The 25,691-nt window shown below is 42.5% G+C and overlaps 1 protein-coding gene across 1 annotated transcript in view; it reads right to left on the bottom strand.

The window, feature by feature from the left end:
* Positions 1-504: 504 nt before the first annotated feature.
* Positions 505-25,691, bottom strand: part of Lrguk (leucine rich repeats and guanylate kinase domain containing) — a 112,959-nt gene continuing 87,772 nt past the window's right edge. Inside the window, exons 17-20 of the mRNA XM_036180824.1 lie at positions 8,106-8,194; positions 6,167-6,292; positions 3,559-3,707; positions 505-2,149 (exon numbers count right to left, since the gene is read on the bottom strand). Coding sequence (XP_036036717.1) covers positions 2,019-2,149; positions 3,559-3,707; positions 6,167-6,292; positions 8,106-8,194 — 495 coding nt within the window. The 3' untranslated portion in view covers positions 505-2,018. The remainder of the gene's footprint in view (positions 2,150-3,558; positions 3,708-6,166; positions 6,293-8,105; positions 8,195-25,691) is intronic.

Here is a 25,691-nt window from a genome sequence, read left to right on the forward strand (position 1 = left end):
AAGTCCAGTGCAAACTGAGGGAGTGCTGACCAGGGATGCACCTTGAGGAGCCAGAGCAAGCAGCTATGATTATTGTGGAGTTTCCTCAAGGTATCTGTGTACGGATGGTCTTTTCGTTCAAGGCAGGCAGGATAGATAGTAAGGGAGAGTACAGCAGTTTGCCAAATTGCCAGTTATGGACTGAAATTGACCCTCCCCCAATCAATATCTTTCATTACAGAAAGATGAACACCAGAAGGAGTGCTTATAACATGAACTTATGGATCTTACCATTAGCACTGACAGTGATTTGTTTGTTTGTTTGTTTGTTTGTTTGTTTGTTTTTCAAGGCAAGGTTTCTCTGTGTAACAGCCCTGGCTGTTCTGGAACTCGATTTGTAGACCAGGCTAACCTTGAACTCATTGAGATCCTCCTGCTTCTGCCTTCAGAGTGCTGGGATGGATTGAAGGCCTGTACCATCACCACCCGGCAACAATGATTTTTAAAAAAAATAAATGTGTAGCATCTTCCCAGCACCCCAGGAAGAGGTAAGTCCCCCCATGTACCTCAGCATCATCCTGGATGAGGTGAGGAGAAGTACCTCATTACTGATTTCCACATGGCTGGTTCCAACTCTGTGGAGAAAGGTCAGTGCTGGCTTTCCACAAGATCTCTCAGGGTTCTGATCTCATCTGTGGGTTAGTAATTTGATAGGCTATCAGAAAGTGATAGATACTTAGTAGGTAAGACCTAGTAGAAAGGATTAGGTCCTTGGAAGAATACTCTTCAAGACTGTATCTTGTCCTTGGGCCTTTCCCTTCTCTCTGCTTGCTGGTGACCTTGAGGTGAACAACCTCCTTTGTCTCAAGTCCCTGTAGCAGCAGAATTCTGTCTTGCCTCCGGGCAAAAACAATGGAACCAGATAACCACGGTATGGAATGGAAATCAAAACAAATCCTTCCTCCTCTAAATGTTTATCTCGGGTATTTTGTCAAAGTGGCTGAAAGCTAACTAAAAGGGAGTTTAATCTGCTCCAGTTTGGAGTAAATTAAAGCAGACAGAAGAAGGGAACCAATGGTAAATCATGTTGAAGCTGAGTTTCTGTTTTGGAGAAGATTATTGGCAGGGCTAATGTTTTAAGATGGGGATGTCATTAGATAATAAAAATAATCAACAATAATCACAGTATTATGCAAAGGGTTTTGGTCCCACTGGTCATCAATACATGGCAAAAAAGACCATTTACCAATCCAGAAGGATGTATTTTGACATTTCATAGCGAGGATAGCCTTGTGGGTACATATTAACTGACAACCAGCTTTAAGTACTCAATATTATTTTTCCTGCAAAAACCATGGAGTTAAATCACAAGGATAATGAAAGTTGTTTAAAAATATTTCTAATAACAAGCAGTACCTAATTATTCTGGAAAAGGTGAAATAAAAGAATTATGATTTTTTTTTATTCCTTAGTGGTACTAAAGAGCTCTCCAAATTATATTGATTAATTCTTTTGAGAGGTATAATTGATACCATGTTAGTCACAAGTTAAATGGTGTTCTACCATGTTTTCATAATTAAAATAAAAAAAAAACGTAATATTTTGAGTGCATCATCATAGTCATGAAAATCAACCATACAACCCCAGTTCGATATACCCAAAGGTCACACTGTGCATAAAATGAAAAAATGTTGGGAGATTTTGGTATCTTAGATCTCAGAACAGGAAGCAGCTGTTGAATTGGTTGTGGGAAGAGAAAAACTCAAACGACATTTTTCAAAGTTAAGAATAACTAACATTGCAAACAAAAAATAATAAACAAAAGATGCTCTTCAGAGATTCACAATTTAAATTGATGGAAAGATTTAAACTCTATCTTCAGTCATGAGTTGGTTACGTGAGAAACAGCTGAGATCCATGGCTTTATAAGATGGAAGGAAGGACTGGACTTTGTTAGAACAAGATTTCCATTTTTCGTGTTTAGATCAGATGTCAATAGTGCTGGTCTATTTGCAAAGATCAGCGCTCACAGTGCCAGTCTATCTGTGGCCGTGTGGTATTGGAGGAAGGGTAGGTTTGGTGTTGGCACCCGGGTTACTTATTGGAGCTGTAGAGAATTTTTTGTGCTGGATAAATATTTTTTCCTGTGCAGATGATGGTATGTGCATCACTGTAAAACATCAAAAGAAAAGATAGTACATGCCATGAATCCCTTGAAATAGAAGAAAATAAGTTTAGAATTCCTTCACCACCATCCTAAGATCAGGCAGGAGGCCGGACATCTCGTGCACACAGTTGGACAGGATTAGCTTGTGTAGAATTTGCCCAGTGACCAGAAGCTTTTGGGAAGAGGCAGCGGCACTGGGGGTTAAATTAGGGCATCATGCATGTGAGGCAAGGAATCTACCACAGTTGTTTTTGGTTTTGTTTGTTTGTTTGTTTGTTTGTTTTCTTGGAACTATTTCTTCCTGAAGAACTAGGAAAAGAGGAATCACCACCTCCAGTTGTGGTCCACGGGCTCTCCCAGGCTCCAATGGATAGTTCCAATCCATCATTCACACAAATGGCTCTGTGTAAATTAACTACATCACAAAACAAAACCGAAGCCATGGATTTGGGAAGGAGACAGGTAGGGAGCTAGAGGGGAGAGGGGGACGAGAGAGCTGTCAGCTGGCCTAGTCCTTTATCTCCTTCCTGGATGGACTCGAGATGAAGATGTCTACTTTTGATTGGCAGGTCCCTGCCTTAGTCTTTCCTTCCTTTTGGTAACACCAGCCATTGTGTCCTCATGGCCAAGGCAAACTATGACCTCAAAGTTCTTTTGAGATCCTCTAATCACTCATGAGCAGGGGTGCAGGCAGAGCCTTCCCTTTCTGTCCCCAGGCAGAACATCTCCCGGGGCTGTACGTGGTTCCTTCCTTCCTACCCTCCGGGTTCTAGGGAATTCTGCCAACTTAAGCATCCCCATATCAGTGACTTGGGAAGTGCTCCCTTCCATCCTGACTTTGGGACCTTCCCATTCTTACCTGTAGTCCTTCAGTTTCTTTACACTCCTTAAGGGCTTTTACTCGGTGTTACTGGTGAACGTGGCCATATGGCCCTTGGGGGAGAGGGCAATGGCCATTCTGTCTTTGCATGACTTTGCACACTCACATGTGTGTTAAGAGCAAGAAAGAGAGTGAAGGGGAGGACTGGGCCAGATCCTTCAACACTAGACCTGTCAGAATCCCACCAACCAACCCCTCCTACACAGGAGCCTCGAGAGCAGCTTGAAACACTCCAGGCTTCCCTTCGCTTTTACTGGATGGAGTCACCACAGATGTCCCTGTGGTCTCTGGCCCAGACCCAGGGAACCATCATAGTGGCTGCTTCTACCCTAAGTTACTAAGTGACCAAGGGTGAACTTGCAACCATTCAGAGCTCTGGTTCTCATCTGTAACAGTAAGGCAGAAACCTTAAGGCCTCTGATTTGAGACAGTCATGTGGCTTCTGGTCATCGGGAAGGGGCAGAAGAGTGGAAACGTGATCACGATTATGAATATATGAGCAGCTATAGACCGCACATAGAACGACGCATACCTTTTAAAGCCCGGTCCACTTCGTTGTCACTTGCTGCTGACCCTGGGCGTGAAGAAGCCCCTCCCTCTGGGAGTTGGAAAGGAATTTCTTTGGCCCACGGACAAGCGTGAAATAATGTAGAGTATCTCATAGAAACATGGGGATCCTTGCTAAAGAAAACATGAAAAACGAAGATGGTTTTGAGATTCAAAACTCGTAATGGTCATAAAATTTACACCCATGACTTTATGGGTTACTTTGGTCAAGTAAGGTCAGTAGTTGACCAATGTGCCTCCACTGACCCAGTTCTAAACAGTGTCTGCAGCAGGTGACCTGGCTTCACGTGCACTAAGCACTATATGTAACAGCAAACACTCCTTACCCATTGTGCAGACATAATGCTGGACCTGCAAAGGGTAAAGCATGGATGTAACTGCAGGTGTAAAAACAAGGTGAGCAAGCATAGATCCTATGTCTAGGAGTTCAGAAACAAGTGGGATTTCTTTGTAGTCGTGTGTGTGTGTGTGTGTGTGTGTGTATGTATGCAGGTATGTCCATATGGATATGTGGGTATGAGAAGTAAATTTATGTTTTTATATAATATCAATCCATAGTGTTTTGTGATAGCAGCCTCAACAGACGAAGACATTATCAGCTCCCACAAGGGAGATAACTGGCCCCATACTAAATACAGTTTTTAGGATTCTGATGTAAGTATCTGTGCTGGTTAGGGGACACCAACTGGAGTCACCTGTGAAAAGGGAACAATTTGTCTCCATCAGATTGGTATGTAACATGTCTATGGGGGCAATTTCTTGATTAAGAACTGATGTCCACTGAGGGCCATCTCTGGGCTGGTGGTCCTGGGTTGTATAAGAAAGCAATCTGGCCAGCCATGGGGAGCAAGCCTGTAAGCGGTACCCCTTCATGGCTTCTGCTTCAGCTCCTGTGTCCAGGCTGCTGCCCTGCTCTGCTTCAGCCAGGGACTGTCACCTGGATGTGAGGCTGACTTAAGCCCTTTCCTTCCTGAATTGCCTTTTGTCCAGGTGTTACCACAGGGACAAAGAGGCAAACTAAGACGATTTCCAGCTGACTTTCAAAAGGCTGCAATTTTTTTCCCCCAACACAATCGAGGCCCTTTCACAGCATCTCTTTCTTTGCTCTGCTTTAAGAATAATTAATAGGAGGCTTTGTTAACTCACGGAGCAGGGAGTGCTCCATTACTTGAAACTGCTTTCCAATTACAAGCGAGATTGAGCACTGTCCCTCTTATGTATTCATTAGCCCCAAGCCCACTCTCTTTGTAAACGGGGTGCAACTTTGCTTTCTTATTCATTAAGGACTTCAGTATTTTTTCAAATCACTTTGTGTGAACTCCTTATGAATCTTGAATGTTCCTAAGTAATCAAAACATTTTCTGTCTCCTCATCTATATTTTTTCAGCTCTCCAACAGCCTTTTAGTAACATTCAAATTCATGTTTCGTGTGTGTGTGTGTGTGTGTGTGTGTGTGTGTGTGTGTGTGTGTGTGTGACAGAGCACGTGGGCATGCATGCATAAGCCACAGAGCATACGTGAAAGTCAGAGGACAACTCGGTGGGGTTGTTTTCCACTTTTCACCTTTCTAGGGGTTCTGAGGATCAAACTCGGGTCATCAGGGCTCGCACAACAAGTACTTTGCCAGCCCTTAACGACACTTAACTCTTTTTGAAAACGTGTGTGTGTGTGTGTGTGTGTGTGTGTGTGTGTGTGTGTGTGTGCATGAGGAGGCCAGATGTTGATGTTGACACTGGATGTCTTCTTCAATTGTTCCTCACCTTTTTTTTTTTTTTTTTGGACAGGGTCTCTCACCAAACTTATTCAGCAAGACTGCATGGCCCCCAAAGGCCAGGGATCCTTTTGTTTGTGTCCTCTCAGCTGTGGGATTACAGATGTGTACTGCTGTGCCCAGGTTTGGGTGCTGGAGATCCAAATTCAGGTCCTCATGCCTGTGTGGCAAGCACTGTACCCACTAAGCTACCTCCCTAACCCTCTCTAAGTAAAATTCGATGCAACCTGTCCTATGCAGCATCTGTACTGCCTTTTGACATATTGGAACATTAGGACCTTGAAATGGCCTTTTAAATGTCAGCCACCAGTCGATGATGCGTTCACTAGTCAGGGATGTTAGCTGCAAATTACAGGTACCGATCTGGCTCACTTTGATATTAAAGAGGACGTTATTGAAAAGCTATTGGATGACTTCAGAATCAATGGAAACCAGGAGAACTACATTAAATACTGAACAGGGATAAAGGTAAGCCAGGAGTCAAGGTCACAGCTGAGTCACTGCAGGATGAGACTGCAGGCTAGCACCCTCTGCTCCACCAGAAGGGATGCTTGCAGCACTGTCGGGTTCTGGTTTCACCTGCTGCTGGATGGACTACCTGCACCTGCTCTGCCTTATTGTGTCTCTCCCTTAAAATGCAAGGAAGTTCCCACTGTGCCACGTGCTCACGGGAGGATCTGTTCCTCACTCAGCACAGTGACAGGGGGGCCTGCTGCACGGTTTCAGAATTTCTCTGAGGCTTGCAGATAAAAACCACCATTTTAACAAACCTACAGAAAAGAACTGTTTCAATCCAACTAACCTCATTTCAGGGTATGGTCCAAAGGGGATTTTAGTGTGATCTTCACAGAGCTCAAAATTTTTCTGTATTTCCTCTAATGTTGTAAAATACTGTAGGCCACTGACAGTAGGTATTGGTACTGGACCCCTGAAAGCAGAAAGAATTCCTTCGTGTTGTCAAGTACGCACATGTGCAAAATCTAAATACTGACCATTGTATCCACAGAACTACAAATGCCAACAGAATCTACTGGAAATTACTCACTTCAGAACTTGCCCTGGATGGTGGCATCATTGCAGCCTAACTTGAAGATGGAACACACAATATTGTTGGAAACATTCCTGATCCATTAAACTACTGATATTGGCAAATTACCTCTCTCACAAATTGTGTGTACTCCATTATAAGCCTAGTCCAATAGGTCCAACCATATAGCAATATACCAATTGCTAGAAAAATTGAAATAGATATTTCCCTATTTCATTTATAATCTAATTCTTTGGAATGATCCCCAAGTAAAACATTTCTAAAAATTCTAATAGGATATTCTGAATTAAATTCTAGTTATGAAATATTGTTTTTCATCTATTCAAATGTGTAGGATATACATGCTTGCTTCCCCAGACTGCCTAGCAAGAAAAATAATCATTAACTAGGCATAAACCCTGCTGCATTCACCTTGGCCTTGCTAGAGATGCTATGTACACAGCATCCAAACTCCACTGAAATGCACATAAGTTCCCAGCATCCATCTGCCTGTGATGGTCCATTTGGAGCTCATATTTAAAACTACTTAGATCCTCTGATCATGGGTGCGATGGCTTCAGATGCAGTGGGGGACACTATCTTCTGGCTACCACCTGCCCAAACCCCCAGCAGAACTTTATATATAAATACAGCCTTGTATCTTGAATTGGACTACCCAAAGATAACCTAATGTGGAGAAAATTAATTATACTTTCTTTGATGCTATAGCAAATAGACAAAAATTTAATTTCATTTATACTGACTAAAGATTCCAATATGTATCATATTGGATAAAAGAGGCAACATACAGAAAACTTCAAATGGCGTTTAAGATTCAGCTTCCTGGGTCTTTGCATTCTTAACTTCACTAAAAAGCATTTCTGAATGCTGTATTTGAGATTTGGTTATTGATCTTAGCAATTTTAAAAAACCTGGGACTTTCTCCATTTCATTACTCAAACATTCTACACTTGATTTTAGCCAAAAGGCCAAGACATGGCCATTACTCAAATATTCTAAAAGGTCACATAGTAGAATTCAGAACACTGAAACCCATGGCACTAATGAGAAAATAAAAAGAAATATATAACCATCTCATGATCTGGTTATTTTGAGTAAGACCTAACAAGGCTGAGTGTGCCTTTTCATACATAGTAATTAATAGAACAATAAGTGTCACAGCCAATAATAACTATGATGCTCTCACTATGTGACAGGCACTAAGTAAAACATTTGATACTCGGGACCAAAAATTCATGGATTAATAAAGACACTTTGGCCCTCACACTTCTGGGATTTATGGCCTAGTGTGGAAAGGAGAACTGAACAAAAGACCCCACAAATAATTACCATTGTTTGGACAGTGATGACAGACAAGTACAGGGAACTCAACAGGATGTAACTAACCTTCAGTCATGAACAGCCTTGGCACAGGTGGACACTTATATTCAAACACGACTAGAAATGTCACTTGGTTTCCAATCAGGAAAAAAGCATCAATTCCAGTAGCTATAGGCATAGTGTGCCTCTTTAAACAATAATACATAAATGAAGATCTACAACTTTCAGACAGAGTTTAATATGAACCACAAGCATCCATTTGGGTGCAGAGATCTCTGCCTATATTGATGATTGAGGGTTCATTTGGTGTACACAGACACTGCAACATCAATCTAAGATGGCTCGGGCATCAGCCAGTGTGATAAATCACTACCTTTGAAACAGGAGTGTGTGACCACGGGGCGTCTTTCCCATGAGTGCCTGCCGGGCTGTCTCATGCTGTCTTTGGAGAGAATCTCTTTCCTAGGCAAGATACATGATCAGAAAATTAATGTGGAAAAGATGTCAGATGATTAAAATTGCCATAATCATTTTCTCCTTGCTAGAAATTTCCAAATACACAAAGGGAAAAAGGGGGCAGAGCAGATAGGCATAAAAAACAAATGATATTTATTTAGTGGAAAGACAGATTATTTTTATAAATAAGCCAAGTACTTTTCAGACACTAAAATATAATAGGGAAATTTTATTTGACCAATAATAATGTCAAGGTCTTTAAGTTGTAATTTACTTTTATTTATTTATTCAGAGACAAGATTTCATGTATCTTAGCCTGGTCTCAAATTCACTATATAGTCAAAGAGGACCTTGAACTTCTGATCCTTTTTCCATCTCTCAATGCTGGGATTATAGGTGTGTGTCTCCATGCCCATTTCATGCCAGGGTTTTCTGCATGCTACGCAAACATTCTACCAACTGAGCCATATCCAAACCTATAAAATGACATTTTTTAAAACTTTCTTTTTATTTATTCTTTGTGTCTTTCATATCATGCATCTCTGTACCATTAATTTTCCATCCCTGCATATCTGCCCTCTGCCCGTGCAGCCCCCTCCCCAATGAGAAAAAAATAAAAGAAAAAAAGGGGGAGGGGAGAAATCTCATCAAGGAAGCTGTATTGTGGCATAGTGAGTCACACAGTCTATCCTTTTGTTTATACACCTTTACTTGCAAGTGTTCATTGCAAAGAGTCATTGGTCTGGTTTAAGGCCTCTGGTTTCTGCTACACTAATGATACTGGACCCTCACTGGTACTCCCCTTGAATATCCTATCACTGCTCTTTGTAGTGGAGATCCTGCAGCTTTGGGTCAGCAGGACCAGTGCCCATGTGCTCCAGCAGATCACAGATGGGGTGAATATTGGGGTGTGTCAACTCATAACCCTGGTTCTGGGCCTGGGTCATTCTGGGGTTGGTCAGCCGGCCAGCTCTTCTTTGTCCTCACCATCAGGGTGAGCTCTCCTGCATTGCTTTAGTGAATTCACTCTTTGCAGAGATAAGCAGGGTGTGGGGCTAGTTCTGCTTTCATGTGCTCAGGGTTGGATCTCCCACACCTACACTTTCAGGGCCAGCTCTACTGTGTTGCCCAGGCATGGTGTAGGGACCACTCTCCCAGTGCTACAGCTGATGAGGGGCAGGACCAACTCTCCTGCTCTTATAACCTCAGGGCCAGTTCTCCCAACTGCCTCAGGTGTTGATGTGGGGGCAGGGCAGGAATGACATCTCTCTCCTGCCCATGCCACCACAGGACAAATGAGTAATGGGGATAGCTCTTCCAGGTTCACAATATCAGGGCTGGCTCACCCACACCTCCACCAACAGGATTGGTTCTATTGTGCTGCCCAGGCAGGATGCAGGGCCTGCTCTCCCGAGTGTTGCAGCTGGTGGTGGGCAGAGGCAGCTCTCCCACCCTTCTGACCTCTCCCACTCCCATTCCACCTGCCTCAGGCATTGATGGGAGTGGGGGGGGGGCAACAGTTTTTAGTAACATTTCATGATCACGTATTATCATGATCACGTGTTTTATACTTGTTTGAGACAAATCTTGCTGTCTGATCCTGGCTGGCTTGAAACTCACTACATGCACCAGGTTTGTAGTGACCCTCCTGCCTCTGCAGACCTGCCATGTACTAGGAAAACAGACATGTGCTATCATGCTAGGCCTTTTAATCTTTCTTATGAGATTATAAAGTTCTGAAGGGCATTGGGTTGGAGTTGACTTTTATCTTTTCACATGAAGTAATTGAACAAACATATTTCAACCATAATTAGATATGGTTTGGAAACAGTAAAAACTGAGGGTTCTTCCTCTGCATTCACCTTCATCATTATCAATATAAATACTTAGGAAACACTGGATGGCAATACAGGAATAGAAAAGACACATTTTTTTTTAAATCTAGAAGGTTCATGATTTTCATTAAAAGGGACCTGGAAAAACAAAGGGCTGAAAAAAGAAAAAGGAAAAAAAAAAAAGAGCATACACACTGTTTTTATAACCACTACAGGTGTTTATAGCCAGATCTTCCAATGGAATGTGACCTGTTTAGCAACCATTCAACTACTGGATCACCCCACTTTCCACTCCCAGATATAAAGTTCTCCCTTTACTAAACAAAACTTAGAAAGTGCTTATTTGTTTTACATAAAAGACCATTATTTAGGAAGAAGTGTACTATAGCATGTACTTTAACAGCAAATGCATTTGAAGTACATTAATCATTTCTTACAATAACCTAATCTAAAGTAAGCCTAGATGCTTGGTTTCCCATTTCATGACAAAACCCCACTGTAAGTTGGCTTTCACTTAAAACTCTGGGAACAATGGCAAACAAGCATGCCAGGGTACAAGCTGTGGATGGTTACAGTGGTAAGCCTTGGGAACTGGCAGGGTCTCAAGTGTTTAATGTCTTGGCAGAGAATTTTTTTTTTTTAGGGTTAAATTTTTTTGAGAATGACACTGATGTGATTCTAAAAAAATGTGTTTTTATTATAAGTGCACTGATGTCAGAATCAGCATGCTTCATCTCTGCAAGAGCAGGCACATCTCAAGACCAAATATCCCTTGGGTCATTACATCACTACTGTATGCCCTGCACACAGCACAAAGCAGAGGCTCAAGGATTATCTTTACTGTACAACAGAATAGATGCTATTTCCCTTTTTAAAACTATCTGGAGTGGAACTTGCTGTCAACTGCTCCTATCTTGAAAAAGTTGAGGTTAAGTGTTTGCATTTAAAATCAGACTTAGAGCCTGACTCATGGGCGTTATCATGAGCTCACTGGACACAGGCTCTCTGATGGGTACTGGTTTACCAAGAGCACTTCCTCTTTCTCTGGTGTGTGCTCTGTGTCTCTTAGAAAGTCAGGAAGAGAAGAAAATGTGTGTTGAGAGGCCAAAGGGGGCTGTAGCAAGATGAGAAAGGAAGAGACAAGCTCTATTCAAACCCCACCAAGTAAAATCTGCAAATAACTCCAAAAATGCATCTCCTCGCGTCACAGTGAAATCAAAGAACTAAACACGAGCGAACCAGAGTACAAATAACTATCTATACTCCAGCAAGCTCAGTGAATATTTTGTTTTTAGGGTTATCTATTTACTACTTACGTTTTGCATTACTGTTGTCGCGTATGTATATGCCACATGAAAGGGGTGTGGGAGTTCAAAGACTTTGTGGCGTTGTTTTCCTTTCCACATTTTTTATATAAAAAGTCTTTTTATATAGTATATTCTGATCATATTCTTTCCCTCCTTCAACTTCCAGCTCCCCTCGCCTCCTTACCCATCCAACTTCATGGTTCTTAATCTCTCTCAAAATACCGCAAAACTTAAAATCAAAACAAAAATAAGACAAAAAATACAACAACATCAAAGGAAGCACATCAAAAACACGGAGTCCATTTTGTGTTGGCCAGTTTCTCCTGGGCCCGGGGCCTGCCCTGAATCTGGTCCATACACCCAGGGATGCTCCTTTGGAGAAAACGGATTTTCCCTTTGCCAGCAGGTAGTAAGGCCAAATAGCTTCTTGGTTGGGGTGGGACTTTGTGTCCCCTTCTCTGTGCTGGGGTTTTGTCCAGTTGGAACCTGTGCAGGCCCTGTGCAAGCTGCCACAGTGTCTGTGAGCTCCCTGGGAGATGCTGTTTCTTTGTGCTCATCTACCGGCTCTGGCTCCTACAGTTGTTCAGTTTTCTCGTCAACGTAGATCCCTGAGCCTTGAGGGGGTACGTTTGATGAGGATACCCCCTTCAGGACTGAGGGTCCCAAAGTCTCTCACTCTCCGCATGTCTTCCAGTTGTGGGTCTCTGTGTTAATTACCATCTACTGCCACAAGAGGCTTCCCTGGAGCTAAGCGATGTGCTGATTAGAGTGAGTCCCAGCCAAGGGTCTCTCCTTCCATATTCCCAAGAACTTCAGAGCCTGAGCTTAGGCCCTCAGGTTTGTGCCGCACTGAGCCACTGAGCCTTTTGAAGGAGCCTTGCTGACTCTTTTTTTTTTGTTGTTGTTATTATTCAATGTCATGTAAAATCATTATTCTTTTGCCCTGATTAATGAATCACTCTAGGCTCAAACATTTACCGCTGTAACTTTTCTTATGCTCTTTTTCTTACTTTGATAATTTAATGCTTGATTTAAACTATGTTGTAACTGGGCAGATAACTCCTCCCTGTAATATGTCAACATGGGTTTTATTTTTGTTTTTATTTTGAGGTGCTGGGATAAAATCTCAGGCTCACATGCTAGGCAGAGCTCAATCTCTGAGCTAACTGCTCCCCACTCCAAGTCCCAAAGCAAATTTTGGATCTCCTACAGCCTCCACATAAAAATACATGGCAGCCAAAGCTTCCTACCTGCACTCACACAAACAACTCTAATTACACTCAGTGGGCCACACATACCGAGTACACTTGGAGGTAGGAGACGGTCTTGGTAGGAGGAAAGGCTTCAGTGGGGAAGGAGGAGGGATGGGGAGGGTGAAAACCATTAAAATTCATCACAGCCTTATATGAAAGCATCAAATAATAAGAAACTAGGAGCCAAATAGCAAAATCAAAACTTTATCAAACAATTTGCGAGAAAACCAGGTGCCCAAATATCCCCTCAAGCCCACAGCTGAAACATAGGAGGGGCACCCCCACTCTACACAGGGTGAGGATGGACCTTCACAGAAAGTTCAAGGGGCTGAACCAACTAGAATTTTAAGTCTTCTGCGGACAGCTCCCACACTGAATTAGTTGTTTTTCTAGTGCCGTGATAAAACAGCATGGCCGAGGGAAGGGCTGATTTGGGTTTATAGCTCCAGAAGGTCCGCTTGAGGAGAACAGCAGGAGAGCAGGTGACAGAGACTTGGTGGGGGCTGGAAGCTGAGAGCTGGGGGCTCACACTTTAGACAACAAACAGAAAGTGGGGGGACGGAGGGACAGAGGGAGGCAAGGCACACTGGAAATGGCACATACCTTTTAAAACCTCAAAGCCTGCCTCCAGGAACGTATTTCCACTATCAAGGCCCCCTAAGCCTACCCAAGATGGATCCGATTGAGAACCAAGTATTCAGATGCCTGCAAATGTGAGGGGATCTCATTCAAACCACCACACAGGCACAAAGAGAAGCTGAGGAGCATGGGATACAAAGTTACTAAGACAGCATCAACAGAGAAAAAATGGAGTTCTAGGCTAAGGTAGAGCTCAGGTAGCAGACAGTGCCAGGAGATTGCTGGAGGGGAACTGCCATGTATTTTAGGGTTGTTTGAAGGAACTGTAGTCACCTCAGAAACTCTGATAAAACTAACTTCATACAGACAAGCAACAGAAAGTATCCAGTCAAATTTCATATGTAGTTATCCCAAGGGAGAAAAAAACAAATCTTATATATAAAACAGGTAAAATCTATAATCCTGTGCTACAAAGCAAACACAAAGACATAAGCAAAAGGCCCATTAAAGAACAAATACACGATAATTAAAACCCACAAATGAGGTGTCAGGACTCAGGATGAACTAGAAATACAAGGGAAAAGATTCTACAGGAACAACTAACCCAGAAGAAATAAAGAATAACGAAAAGAGCAGGAGAATAACAGCTTAGGAGAACTAGGAAAGGAGTGAAGAGAAAACCTGAAAATCCAAAAGGAAAACAGAGGCTGAAGGGTTCAGGAGAAAAGGACAAATATTTCAGATGTGGAGACCCAACATACAGACTCTAAGAACACGTGACAAAAATGAAGGAGGGAAACTACCATTTGGATACAGTGCCTGTGAGTGGGACAGACTGACAGCAGCCTCCGAGACTCAGGGAATTGTTTCCAGAGTGCTTTCTGTACACAGAACGAGTCATCCAAAAGCCAGATGCTGAGCTGTATCTAAGCGTATACTTATTTCAGAGGTAATTCAAATGAAGGATACAGAATCGTGCAGCCTTAAATAATGTAGTGGAACATGAAAACGACCCGCCCCTAGCTGAGAAGATGCCTATAGTTGACAGATGCTGAGAGAGGGAACGTCTTCAAGGGTGTGGTTCATGGTGGGCTGACTGCCCTCCAGTGAAGAGCACATATCCAAGAAGATACAGGCTGCACAAACTGTACTTAATGAGGTTTGAAAAATAAACAGAGGACACAAAATTAGTTGGGCAGGGAAGGGGGGAATGGATCAGGGAGGAGTCGGGGGTGGATATGATCAAAATGCTTTCTATGAAATTCTTAAAGACCTAATAAAAATGAGAGAAAAAGAAAATGACATTTAAAACTAATGTTTCAGTTTTCTTAATGGAGGCTAGGTTGTATTAGTATTGCTATTCAGAGGCTGTTCTTGTGATGTGGGATAAAGCAGAGAGTAATTTAACGGGCTATCATAATCCTATCATTGCCTAGGTCGTTGAGAAGCCTTTGGGAAGGCTTCTCAGTGTGGAAGAAAGATAAAGGTGTAATAGAAAAAGCAAAACTCACGAGGCTCTGAATTTTAATTAGAAATATCAGGTTGAGCTCACGGAATATTTTATCTAGCCAAAGGAGCAGAAGGTAGGGTCTGTAGCCCAGTGGTGGAAGCTTGCCTAGCAAGAACAATGTCCTGGGTCTGGTTCCCAAAAAGAGTTCCAGAAGTAATGGCCACTCCAATAACAATGGGCATTGACCTAATGGCCACAATGTGTTGTTGGACTATGACCTCTCGCTTCAGTAAACCAAGGCAGCTTACTATAAAAACAGCTCCAGGCTATTGTAGTTAAGTCTCTGCTGCTGAGATAGAATTCCCCGACAAAACAAACTGAAGGGAGAAAGGGTCTATTTGGTTCTAGTGGGAAACACTCTGTCACAGCAGGGAAAAAAGATGGCTGCGGGCAGAGAAGGCTTGGTGGCAGGGGAAGGAGCTGGCTGGTCACATCGCATCCAAACTCAGGAAGCTGAGGATGAACGGAAGAGGGGTCGGGGCTGTAAACCCCAAGGCCTGCACCATTGACCACTTCTTTCGACAAGGCTTTACCTCAGAGAGTTTCCACAACTTCCCCAAACGGTGTCCCCAGCTGGGGACCAAACAGCCTATGGGGAACGTTCCACATTCAAGCCTTACAATCTGGTCTGGACCAGGTCAAATACACGAGCATGAAATAGCTTGTCATGCCAAATGGTAAGGTGACATCCAAGACTCCATTTCAGAGAGGCAACTAGAAGAGATCATCACTGACCAAAGGTGAGATTATTCGAAGTCTGATATGGATTAAAACTGCAAGAAGTCGGTGTCTTTCAAATATGTTTACATCAAAATACGTTCACTTACATTACGGTACATAGTTCATTATATATTTGACATTTGGATTTCCAGTTTAGGGCCACTATGACTGATGCTATTGTAAAGACTCTCTTTTCTATGGAGTACGTGTCCAGCAATGTCATAACAAGCATAGGACATGTATATTAGTAAATATGTCCAACTGCTCTCTAAACATGGTGTTTAACCTCCCATCTGTAGTATAAGAATTTCCACTATGTGTTAAGAGTCTGTTTTATAATTTCAGCACTTTTATTCTTATGAGCATCTCATTATGATTAGAATCTGCATTGCCTCATGGTGATATGTATCTGTCATAACATCACTAGTCATCTGGGTGTTTCCTTTGAAAAGGTTTCCTGTGTACTACCTGTTTCGTTCTTAGTTACCTGTAAGAGCTCTTTATATATTGTGAATACAAATGTTCTGTCACTTATACCTCACAAGTATCTCTGTGTGGTTTGCCTTTTTAAAAATTAATGGCACTGTAATTAACAAAAGTTCTTAATTTAAATTTTTGTTACCTTTGTTTACTTGTTTAGTATGTATGTGTGTATGTATGCATGCATGCATCCTCAGGGTACACGTGGAGCTCAAGGAACAGTTTTCAGGAGTTGTTCTCTGCTTCTACCATACGGGTCCCCAGGCTTAGTGGCTGAGCCATTTCCCTGATCAGAAGTTCTTGATTTTAATGTAATTCAGTGTTTCCAAATTGCTTTGCAGTTGGCATTGTTTATGTTTTTATTTATGAAACTATTCACCATGTCATTCTCATAAAACTTTCTCTTAAATTATCTCTTACAAGTATTGTTTTGCTTTTCATATTTATGTATCACACCCCTTAGGCTTTGCACATGGTATAAGGCTGGGATCAAACAATCTACCGTTTGTATGCAGCTAATTCTATGTAGACACCTCATCTTCTTCCAGCTCACCAGTGCCATCTTCTTCGTAAGTCCATCCCGTGCACGCAGACAGAAGTTTATCTCATTCAGTCTGTTCTTACAGCTCTGCAATAGTGCCAGCGTTTCCATAGAAACATTAAGATCAACTTGTCAAGTTTCACAAAGAATTGTGGGAATTTCTGACTGGCTTGCATCATAACTACAGATTTGAAGAGAGCTGGCATGTGCACAGTATCAATTCTTGTAATACATAAATGTGACCTCTTCACTTACTATTTTTTCTAAGTAATATTTTTATATTTTTCTATGTAGAGATGTTATACATCTTTTTATCAGATTTATTATTAACCTTTTTATTTTTAGATGCTAGTCAAAACATATTTTAGGGAGCTGCAAAGATGGCTCAGGGGTTAAGAGCACTTGCTGCTCTTACAGAAGCCCTGGAATGGGTTCCCAGCACCACAGGGCAGCACACTACCAGAGTAACTCTAGTACCAAGGGGTCTGACACTCCTTCTGGGCTTCACAGGCACTGCATACATGTGATGCACTACATACATGCCGGCAAAAGACCCAAGTGCAGAAAATAAAAAGATAGCCTTTGTTGGTTTTAGCAAGGGTTTCTCTCTGTAGCCCTGACTGACGTGGATCTCGATCTGTAGCCCAGGCTGGCCTCTAACTCACAGAGATCCACCTTCCTCTGCCTCCTGAGTGCTGAGATTAAAGGCAGGCACCACTACACCTAGCTAAGAATTTTTCTTTTCTTTTCTTTTTCTTTTTTTTTTTTTTTGTTTTGTTTTTTGTGAGACAGGGTTTCTCTGTGTAGCTTTGCGCCTTTCCTGGGACTCACTTGGTAGCCCAGGCTGGCCTCGATCTCAGAGAGATCCACCTGCCTCTGCCTCCTGAGTGCTGGGATTAAAGGCGTGCGCCACCACTGCCCAGCCAATTTTTCTTTTTTAAAAGAAAGAAAAATATTCTTCAAATGTAAAGGTATTTAAAATCATTGCTATTATATTGAAATTCCTTGTACCTTTTTATACTTATTGAATATCTAATAGCTTTGGCAAGTGCATTTATTTCTTTTTAACACAGTATTTTTATTGATTCTTGGGGAATTTCACATCATGCACCCCAATCACACTCACTTCCCAGTCCGTCCATGTCTGCCCCCTACTGTTGTGACCCACCCCAAAAAGATAAACAGAAAAAAAAAAAAAACAAGTCCAATTTGTGTTATCTATATTCTCACTGGGCATGGTCAAACCCTCAGTGGCCTGCCCCTTACACAGAACTGCATCCTTCCTGCCCACACATCTGTCAGAACCATCATTTGTGCAGAGCTACACTTCAGCCTCCTTTCCATCCTTTTACGAGTTCTCTTCAATGGCTTCCTGTTTAGGCTGCTACTTTTTAGGGGCTTGGGGGTTTGGGGTGGGGGTAGGGGTTGTCACGGAAGCCTTCCATGTTCTTCTTTCTCAGCCATGAGTCTGCAGTCCCTGACATCACTGCCAAAGTAGCTGCCTTGCACTTTACAGTCAGCAGGAGTTTCCAGATCGTGGGTTTCCACAGGGTTTCTGGCGACAGCACACACCACAGACATGGCCCCTGGCTGCAGTAGGGCCACGGACTAAGACAAGGCCCTCCTAGGCAGCCTGGATCGTCAAGTGCATTTCTGAACTGTTTCTGGATGCGTCATGGTTTATTTCATGCTTCTTTGTTACGCTGGTTAGCACTGCCAACGCAATGTTACACTATTTGTCATTAACATCCCCTTAGTCAATTAGATGAAAAGCTATGTTTCTCTTTCTTCTCTTTTAGTGACTTTCCAGAGGCTAAAAATACGTGTCCTTGAGTCATCACAGTCTTCTGGGCTGAGGTTAGGTATTGCATTTGTTCTCTGCCTGGACTTTAGATAGAGATCCTAGGATATCACATCTCCATTTAGACCCTTCTCCTCCTCCTTCTTCTTCTTTAAGATCTCTTTTTACTTTATGTGGATGTGTGAATACCTGAGTGTATGCATATATCACATGCATGCATAGTGTCCTTGGAGGCCTAAGAGGGCATTGGATCCCCTGGAACTGGAATTTCAGGTGATTGTGAGCCAACATGTGGGTGCTGAGAAGTGAATCTGGGCCCTCTGCCAGAGCAGCCACTGCTTTTAACCACCGAGCTATCTCCATAGTCTCTTCATTTAGAGTCTAAAGGAAGGATCTAAATTTTAGACCCCTGTGTTTTCTTCATTATAATTGAGGTACAACAAATAAAGAGTTTACTTAAATTTTTATATCAAACACCTTAATTATATGTACATTTAAAGAAAGACCATTAGTGTTTCATATTATCAACATCTTTTTTAAAAAATTTATCAATTTGTGTATACTTGTGTAGCATGACATACATGTGAGGTCAAAGGAAAACTTGCTGGAGTCAGTTCTTTCTATCACGTGGGCTCGAGGATCAAACTTAGCGATTGTCAGGCGTGGCAGCAAGCGCCTTTACCCGATGAGCCATCTTGCTGGCCCCTGCATTCTGTCTGAGGAACATTCCCAAGTGTCCCCTTTCATGTGGGTTTTCTGTGGCCGGCCTTTTGTTGTGTTGTCTAGAAATATTCTCAGTTCACCTCCCTGTTTGAAGACTATTTCACTGGGTATGAAATTCTTGGCTAGCAACAACTGATCACTTTTCACAATCTTTGGTGATTTCTTTTGCAAAGTGGAGTATCAGCCGAACCGTTGCATCTTGGACAATGCTCCCCCCCCTTTGATTATTCTTTAGATTAAAAGAAATCTTTCATTTTAGTACAGCAGGATTTCATACAAGTAAGTATCTAAGTCGGTTTTTTAAGAATTCTCTGATGTATAACTTGATGACTTCCTTCATCAGATTGAAGGATTTATCCCTTACCTCCACAAGTGTGGCTGTGTTCTCTTGTCTCTCCTTTTAGGATCCAGTAACATGTTAGCTTTATGTGTCTTCCCTTTCACCATATTTTTTCATATTGTCTAAGAATAATTCTTCTTACTAATTTTCCTGTCTAGTAGTTCTATCCTCAGCTGTACCTAATTGGGTACTAATTTCAGCTACTGTTCTCTGAATTTCATAATTTCTACATACTTCATTATCTCCACTATTTGGATTAATTTTCCTGTACATTGAAGGTTGTAAGTACAGTCATATTAAATTTTGAAGGTTTCAAAATCTGTATTTGATGTGTTTGCAGGACTATGTGCTTAAGTGTAGGGCCTATGAAGCCCTGTATACTTCCTGTTCACCTCTTCCCCAAAGTGAAAGCCCTTCACTTACCAACCCAGGCCTGCTTCGCCAGGCTTCATTTCTTCATGGCTCTCCGAGTTCAATGCTGCTGTTACAAGAACGTCAACAGTGTCAGTCCAACCCTCAACTGAAGGTCAAAAGGTCAAAAGGTCACCTTTCGGGATCTTCTTCCCCCAATTCCAGGCCAGATCATTTTCCAATCTTCCGTTTGTTTTCTGATGCCTTTAAGTAGACTTCTTTTTAAGTCCAGATATTTTCTAGTTACCTTGGGCAGGAGGGCTTATCAGAATTATCAAGCCTACTGGTGGCAGAAGCATAAATCCAGCCTACTGGCTGAAGCCTGGATGATACAAGGAAGTTGATGATTTCACGAAGGAATAGTTGCTGTTTCTGAATGTGGATGAATATAGCTGAAGGCCTTAACTCTTCCCCCACTCCTTGCCAACCATCACCTAGAGAGCAATGACTAACATATGTTTTATTTATTTAATTCATTAATTTATGAAGGTGTTTCATGTTCATTTAGGACAATGACATCATAAAGTAGATAGTACTGGCAATGTTCAGAAGAGAAAGTGACATCTTGTGGCAGATAAATTTCTTTTGTAAGGGACTGTCACAGAAGTGAGTGCATTTGCTGTCTTAGATCAAAAAGGCAATATTTAATAAACAGTAGAAACAAGCTCAGACCAAAAGTACACACGTATGCATATCTTACTTGGCTGGTTATGGCATGTGGCATGAGAAATGCCTAAGGAGTCTGTGGTGGTATTGTGTTCCCCAAAATATTGTGCATGCTAATATGTGAACAGCCACAATATTAAACATAGAGGTTAGCCAGTGGTAGCACACACCTTTAATCCCAGCACTCGGGAGGCAGAGCCAGGCAGATCTTTGTGAGTTCAAGGTCACATTGGAAATAGCCAGGCCTGGTGACACACGCCTTTAATCCCAAGAAGTGAGCCTTTAATCCCAGGGAGTGATGGCAGAAAGAAGAAAGATATATAAGGCGTGAAGACCAGAAACTAGAAGCATTTGGCTGGCTAAGCTTTTAGGCTTTGAGCAGCAGTTCAACTGAAATTCATTCGGATGAGGACTCAGAGGCTTCCAGTCTGAGGAAACAGGATCAGTTGAGGAACTGGTGAGGTGCTTCCAGCATTCACCCCAATAACTGGTCCAGGTTTTTGTTGATTAATAAGACTCTTTAAGATTCATGCTACAGGAGTCAGACTAGTTTCATGTCACAGGCAAAACTGGCCTCCTCATCTTGTGACCACACCTTGACACACATGTATTGGCACACTGCAGCCAAACTCTAGCCCAGACAGAGCAAAATGCTAAACTAGAGGGGTTGTGCTGCAGAAGCCTCATAGAACAACACATTTCAAGATGGGTTTGATAAAATTCACAAGAATGCAATCTTTGACACAGGTGGGAAATATGCTTCAGAAAAATAGAATTTAAAACACCCCAAAACAAGTGAGGTGGGACTTCTACTTGGTCTATCACTGTCAAGGGCTTTCCTTTTCTAGTACCCCCCTCTCTAATATATATATTAGACAGGGTTTCTCTATGTAGCTCTGGCTGTCCTGGAACTTGCTCTGTAGACCAGACTGGCTTCTAACTCACAGAAATCCATCTGCCTCTGCCCTCCCCACCAAGTACTAAGATTAAAGGTATGCATCACCATGCCTGGCTTCTTTTTATATTTTCTTTGTTTTCCTTTAAATGAAGAGAGTTTTGGTTAGTCTACAAAGCAATGGGTCTCACTGTGACCTTTTCCTGTAAGTGGCTCTTATCCTTCCCCTCTCTCTCTCTCTCTCTCTCTCTCTCTCTCTCTCTCTCTCCCCCTCCCCCCTCTCCCCTCCTCCCCCTTTTGCCTATCATGACATATGTTCTACGACCCTCTCTTGTTCCTCCTTCCTGCATCATTAGACCTCTTCCTCCCCTCACAATCCCCGTTCTACTTTCACGGCACACACACACACACACACACACACACACACACACACACACACATATGCATATACATGCATGTGCATAGAGGCAGAGGCAGAGACAGAGAGAAAGACATGTATGCATACTATAGATTCCACATATGAAATATTCAATATTGTCTAAGTCTTGAGTCTTGCTTGTTCCACTAACACGATGACCTCCAGGTCCATCCATTTCCTATGAATGCCATTATTTCATACTTCTCTGGAGATGAGTAACATTACATTGTGCACATGCATCACGTTTTCTTTATCCGTCCATTTTTGATGGGCATCTAGCATGGGAGCATAGTTTGGCTTTTGTGAATCATGTGGCAGTAAACACAGATGTGTAGTTATCTCTGTGGTATGCTGCCTTGGAATCCTTCAGGTGTACGGCCAGGGGTTGAATAGTTGGTCATGTGGTAGTTCTATTTGTAGCTATTTGACAAGCCTCCACATTAACAGCTGCAGTTTACATTCCCACCAGCGTGGATGGGACCCATCCATCCCCATCCTTGGCAGCATTGACTGTTGTTTGTTTCTTTGAAACTAGCCATTCTGATTTGGACCAGAGAGAATTTCAGAGCAGTTTTAGTCTGCATTTTCCTAAACTAAGTATGTGGCACATTTTTTCAAATATGTTTTGGATGTGTGTACTTTTTTTTCCTTTGAGAATTGCCTGTTTATTTTATTATTCCATTTATTGACTGGATGGGTTGCTTTTGTGTGCATCTGTTTAACTTTTGGAGTTGTTTTTTTTTAAAGATCTTAGATAATAATCCAATTACTTACTAGCCATTTGGCTAATTGTTTCCCACTCTGTAACTGACTCTCTGTTCTGCTGAATATAATTGTTTCCTTTACTATGTCAAAGCTTCAATTTCATTCAATCCCACTAGTAAACTCTTGGGGCTGATTCCTGGGACCCTATAGTCCTTTTCAGGAAGCCCTGGTCTGTGTCTCCACCTCAAGCCTTTCCCTGTGTGTCTAGCAGTTCCAGAATCCATATCTTACATTCAGATTTTTTTCACTCACTCAGAATCAATTTTTGTGCAGGGCGAGGGGTAGGTATCTAGTTTCCTTTTTCAGGGTGCCATGTAGTCCAGGCCTTGAATTTACTATGCAACAGAAATGACTTTGAACTTCTGATCCTCCTCCCGGGCCCTCCCGAATGTTGGGATTATAGACCTGTGTTGCCATGGCCAGTTTTATGTAGTACTGGGATTGAACTCAGGGTTTTATGCATGCTGGGCAAGTACTCTAGCAACTGAGCCACATTCCCGGCTCACTAGTCTCATCCTTTACCTGTGACTATGCAGCACTGCTAGCATTTTCTGCCGAATGGGCTGTCTTTTTGGCAATCTGTTTTTGACACCTTTGTCAAAGATCGGAACTGTAGCTTAGCTGTGTCACTTTACTTTTCAGTCCACTGTTCTGTTCCATTGGTTTACATGTTTGCTTGTGTGAGCCATGTTGGTTTTGTTACTCCGTAGTAAATACCCTGAGATGAGTCATTGGTATCAGTAGAATTCTGATGAAAATGTCATCTAATGTAGAGACTGCTTTCTGTAATATAGCCATTTTCACAATATTAATTTATTTGTTCTTTTGTTGTCGTTTGTTTATTTGACAGGGTTTCTCTGTGTAGCTCTGACTTTCCTGGAACTCACTGTTGTAAACCAGGCTGGCCTCAACTCAGAGATCTACCTGCCTCTGCCTTTTGAGTGCTGGGATTAAAGGTGTGCGCCACCATGCCTAGCCCAATCATGTTTTTTTTTAAAAAAATCTTTAAACTCCAGATGTTCAATGCTACAAAGGGAGATTTAAAAACTTAGGTAGGAGGCTCAGCTCTTAGAAGCAATGAGCCATACCTTTCAAGAATGCCAGGGTGTTGAGGACAGATGAAGAAACTATAGACTGACATGAAGGGTCCTTATTGTCCCAGAACCAGAATGACAGAGCACCATAGGCACATCATGTTAAGGTAGCTTTTCTGGGGCTATCTTATATATCCCAGGGGATGGCAAGATCTCAAGTGTGGGATGACTCAGTCCTAACAGGCTTGAGGGCCAGCTGGCCCAAACCAGTAATAATACTCCCTGAGAGCCAACATGGGTTGGCCTGAGGGCCTTAGCAACAGCAGCTGAGACATGATCTGAGATGACCTGGACCAATGAGAGGCAGCCATGTCACACCAGCAGATACATATCCATCAGACCTTCCCCCAGGGTGGGTGGAGGGCATATACAGCATGCCTCTTCCTGAATATACTGAGTGTGTTGTTTCAACATTCTTCTGGAGTCTGGGTCATTGACTCTGTGCCTACTCGCCCCCTCCCCCAAAGGGAACAGCAGCATGGGACTCTGCCACACTCAAGGATACCTAGAACTTGGGTGGGAAAAAAGACAACCAACCTACCAGCTGGAAAAGAAAGAAATACCTACCAGAGCCAGTGGCTTGAAAAGATACCTAGGAACTTACAGTTTTTAAGTCTCTGCATTCCCAGATCATCACATCAAAAAATCATTACTTATGGAAATGAGCACAACCTACTCTGAACACAGGCCTTGTTGTACATTAGACAGTCCTACCTGGGCCAATGTCTGGGCATCCCCAGAGGGCTGAGTTGGGATAAAGTTACAGGCCTGCTTTAAATGTTGTTACATGAAACACACTCTGTAATGGGCTTGTTTTTCAGCCTCAGCTCCCATACTCAGTCACATCCCAACTCAGAGCACCTTGACCCTTGAAACATACATTTTACTGTGTTTGCTTTATTGTTATGTTTTTCTATTGCATAACACAAGAGCTGAATGCCAGTGTTTTTACTGGGAGCCAGAGAGAAAGGTACTCAAAAACTTTACTTACATTAAAAATTCAATTTTAGATTCAACAATTCACGCTCTTGCAGACCCTCCTCTTTCTCAACAGTTGGACACCTGAAGCTCCACCTGGGGCCTGGCTGAGGATCTCTGCATCCTCTTCTATCAGTTATTGGATGAGAGTTCCAAGACAACTGTTAGGGTGTTTAGTCATCTGATCACCAGACTAGGTCAGATCAGGCTTTCTCTCGACCATTGCCAGCAGACTACAGAGGATATATCATTGTGGGTTTCTGGGGACCTCTCCAGCACTCTGCCTATTCCTGTTCTCATGTGGTCTTCATTTATCATGGTCTGTTATTCCTCATTCTCCCTTTCTGTTCTTGATCCAGCTGGGATCTCCTGCTCCCCTAAGCTTTCTTTCCCTCAAACCTTGCCCTTCATTACTCCCACTGTCGTCCAGGTTGTTCATGTTGTTGAATCCAAGATTGCAAAAAGCACAGGGACAAATAGCCAAATGAATGGAAGCACATGAATTATGAACCAAAGGCTGTGGAGCCCCCAGCTGGATCAGGCCCTCTGGATAAGTGAGACAATTGAATAGCTTGATCTGTTTGGGAGGCACCCAGTCTGTGGGACCAGGGTCTGTCCTTAGTGCATGAGCTGGCTGTTTGGAACCTTGGGCTTACACAGGGACACTTTGCTCAGTCTGGAAGGAGGTGACAGGACCTGCCTGTACTGAATCCACCAGGTTTAAATGAATCCCCAGGGGTGCCTTGATCCTGGAGGACATGGGAATGGAGGGGAGGGGCTGGGGAGAAGGTTGGGTGGGGGTGGGAGGGGGGAGGACAGGGGAACCCATGGCTGATGTATAAAATTTGAAACACATAATAATAAAGAAAAAAATAAAATTAAAAAAAATTCAATTTTAGAAAAAGTAACCGTTCCTAGAGCTTGGGGGAGAAGGAATTCTGTCTTCAGCTTACAAGTATAAGAGAACAGTTTGGGAAAACTTAATAATCTCCAAATTGTAGCCCCCCACCCAAGACAAGGTCTCACTATATAGTCCTGGCTGGCCTTGAGCTCAGAGAAATCCACCTGTCTTTGCTTCCTGAGTGCTGGGATTAAAGGCATATACCACTATGCTCGGTTCTCCAACCCCCCCCCCTTTTAAAAAATCTGGGACAGAATAAGTTTCTATAGTCATTTTACCCCCATTT

This window comes from Onychomys torridus, chromosome 3 (assembly GCF_903995425.1).
Source record: "Onychomys torridus chromosome 3, mOncTor1.1, whole genome shotgun sequence".
Lineage (NCBI taxonomy): Eukaryota > Metazoa > Chordata > Mammalia > Rodentia > Cricetidae > Onychomys > Onychomys torridus.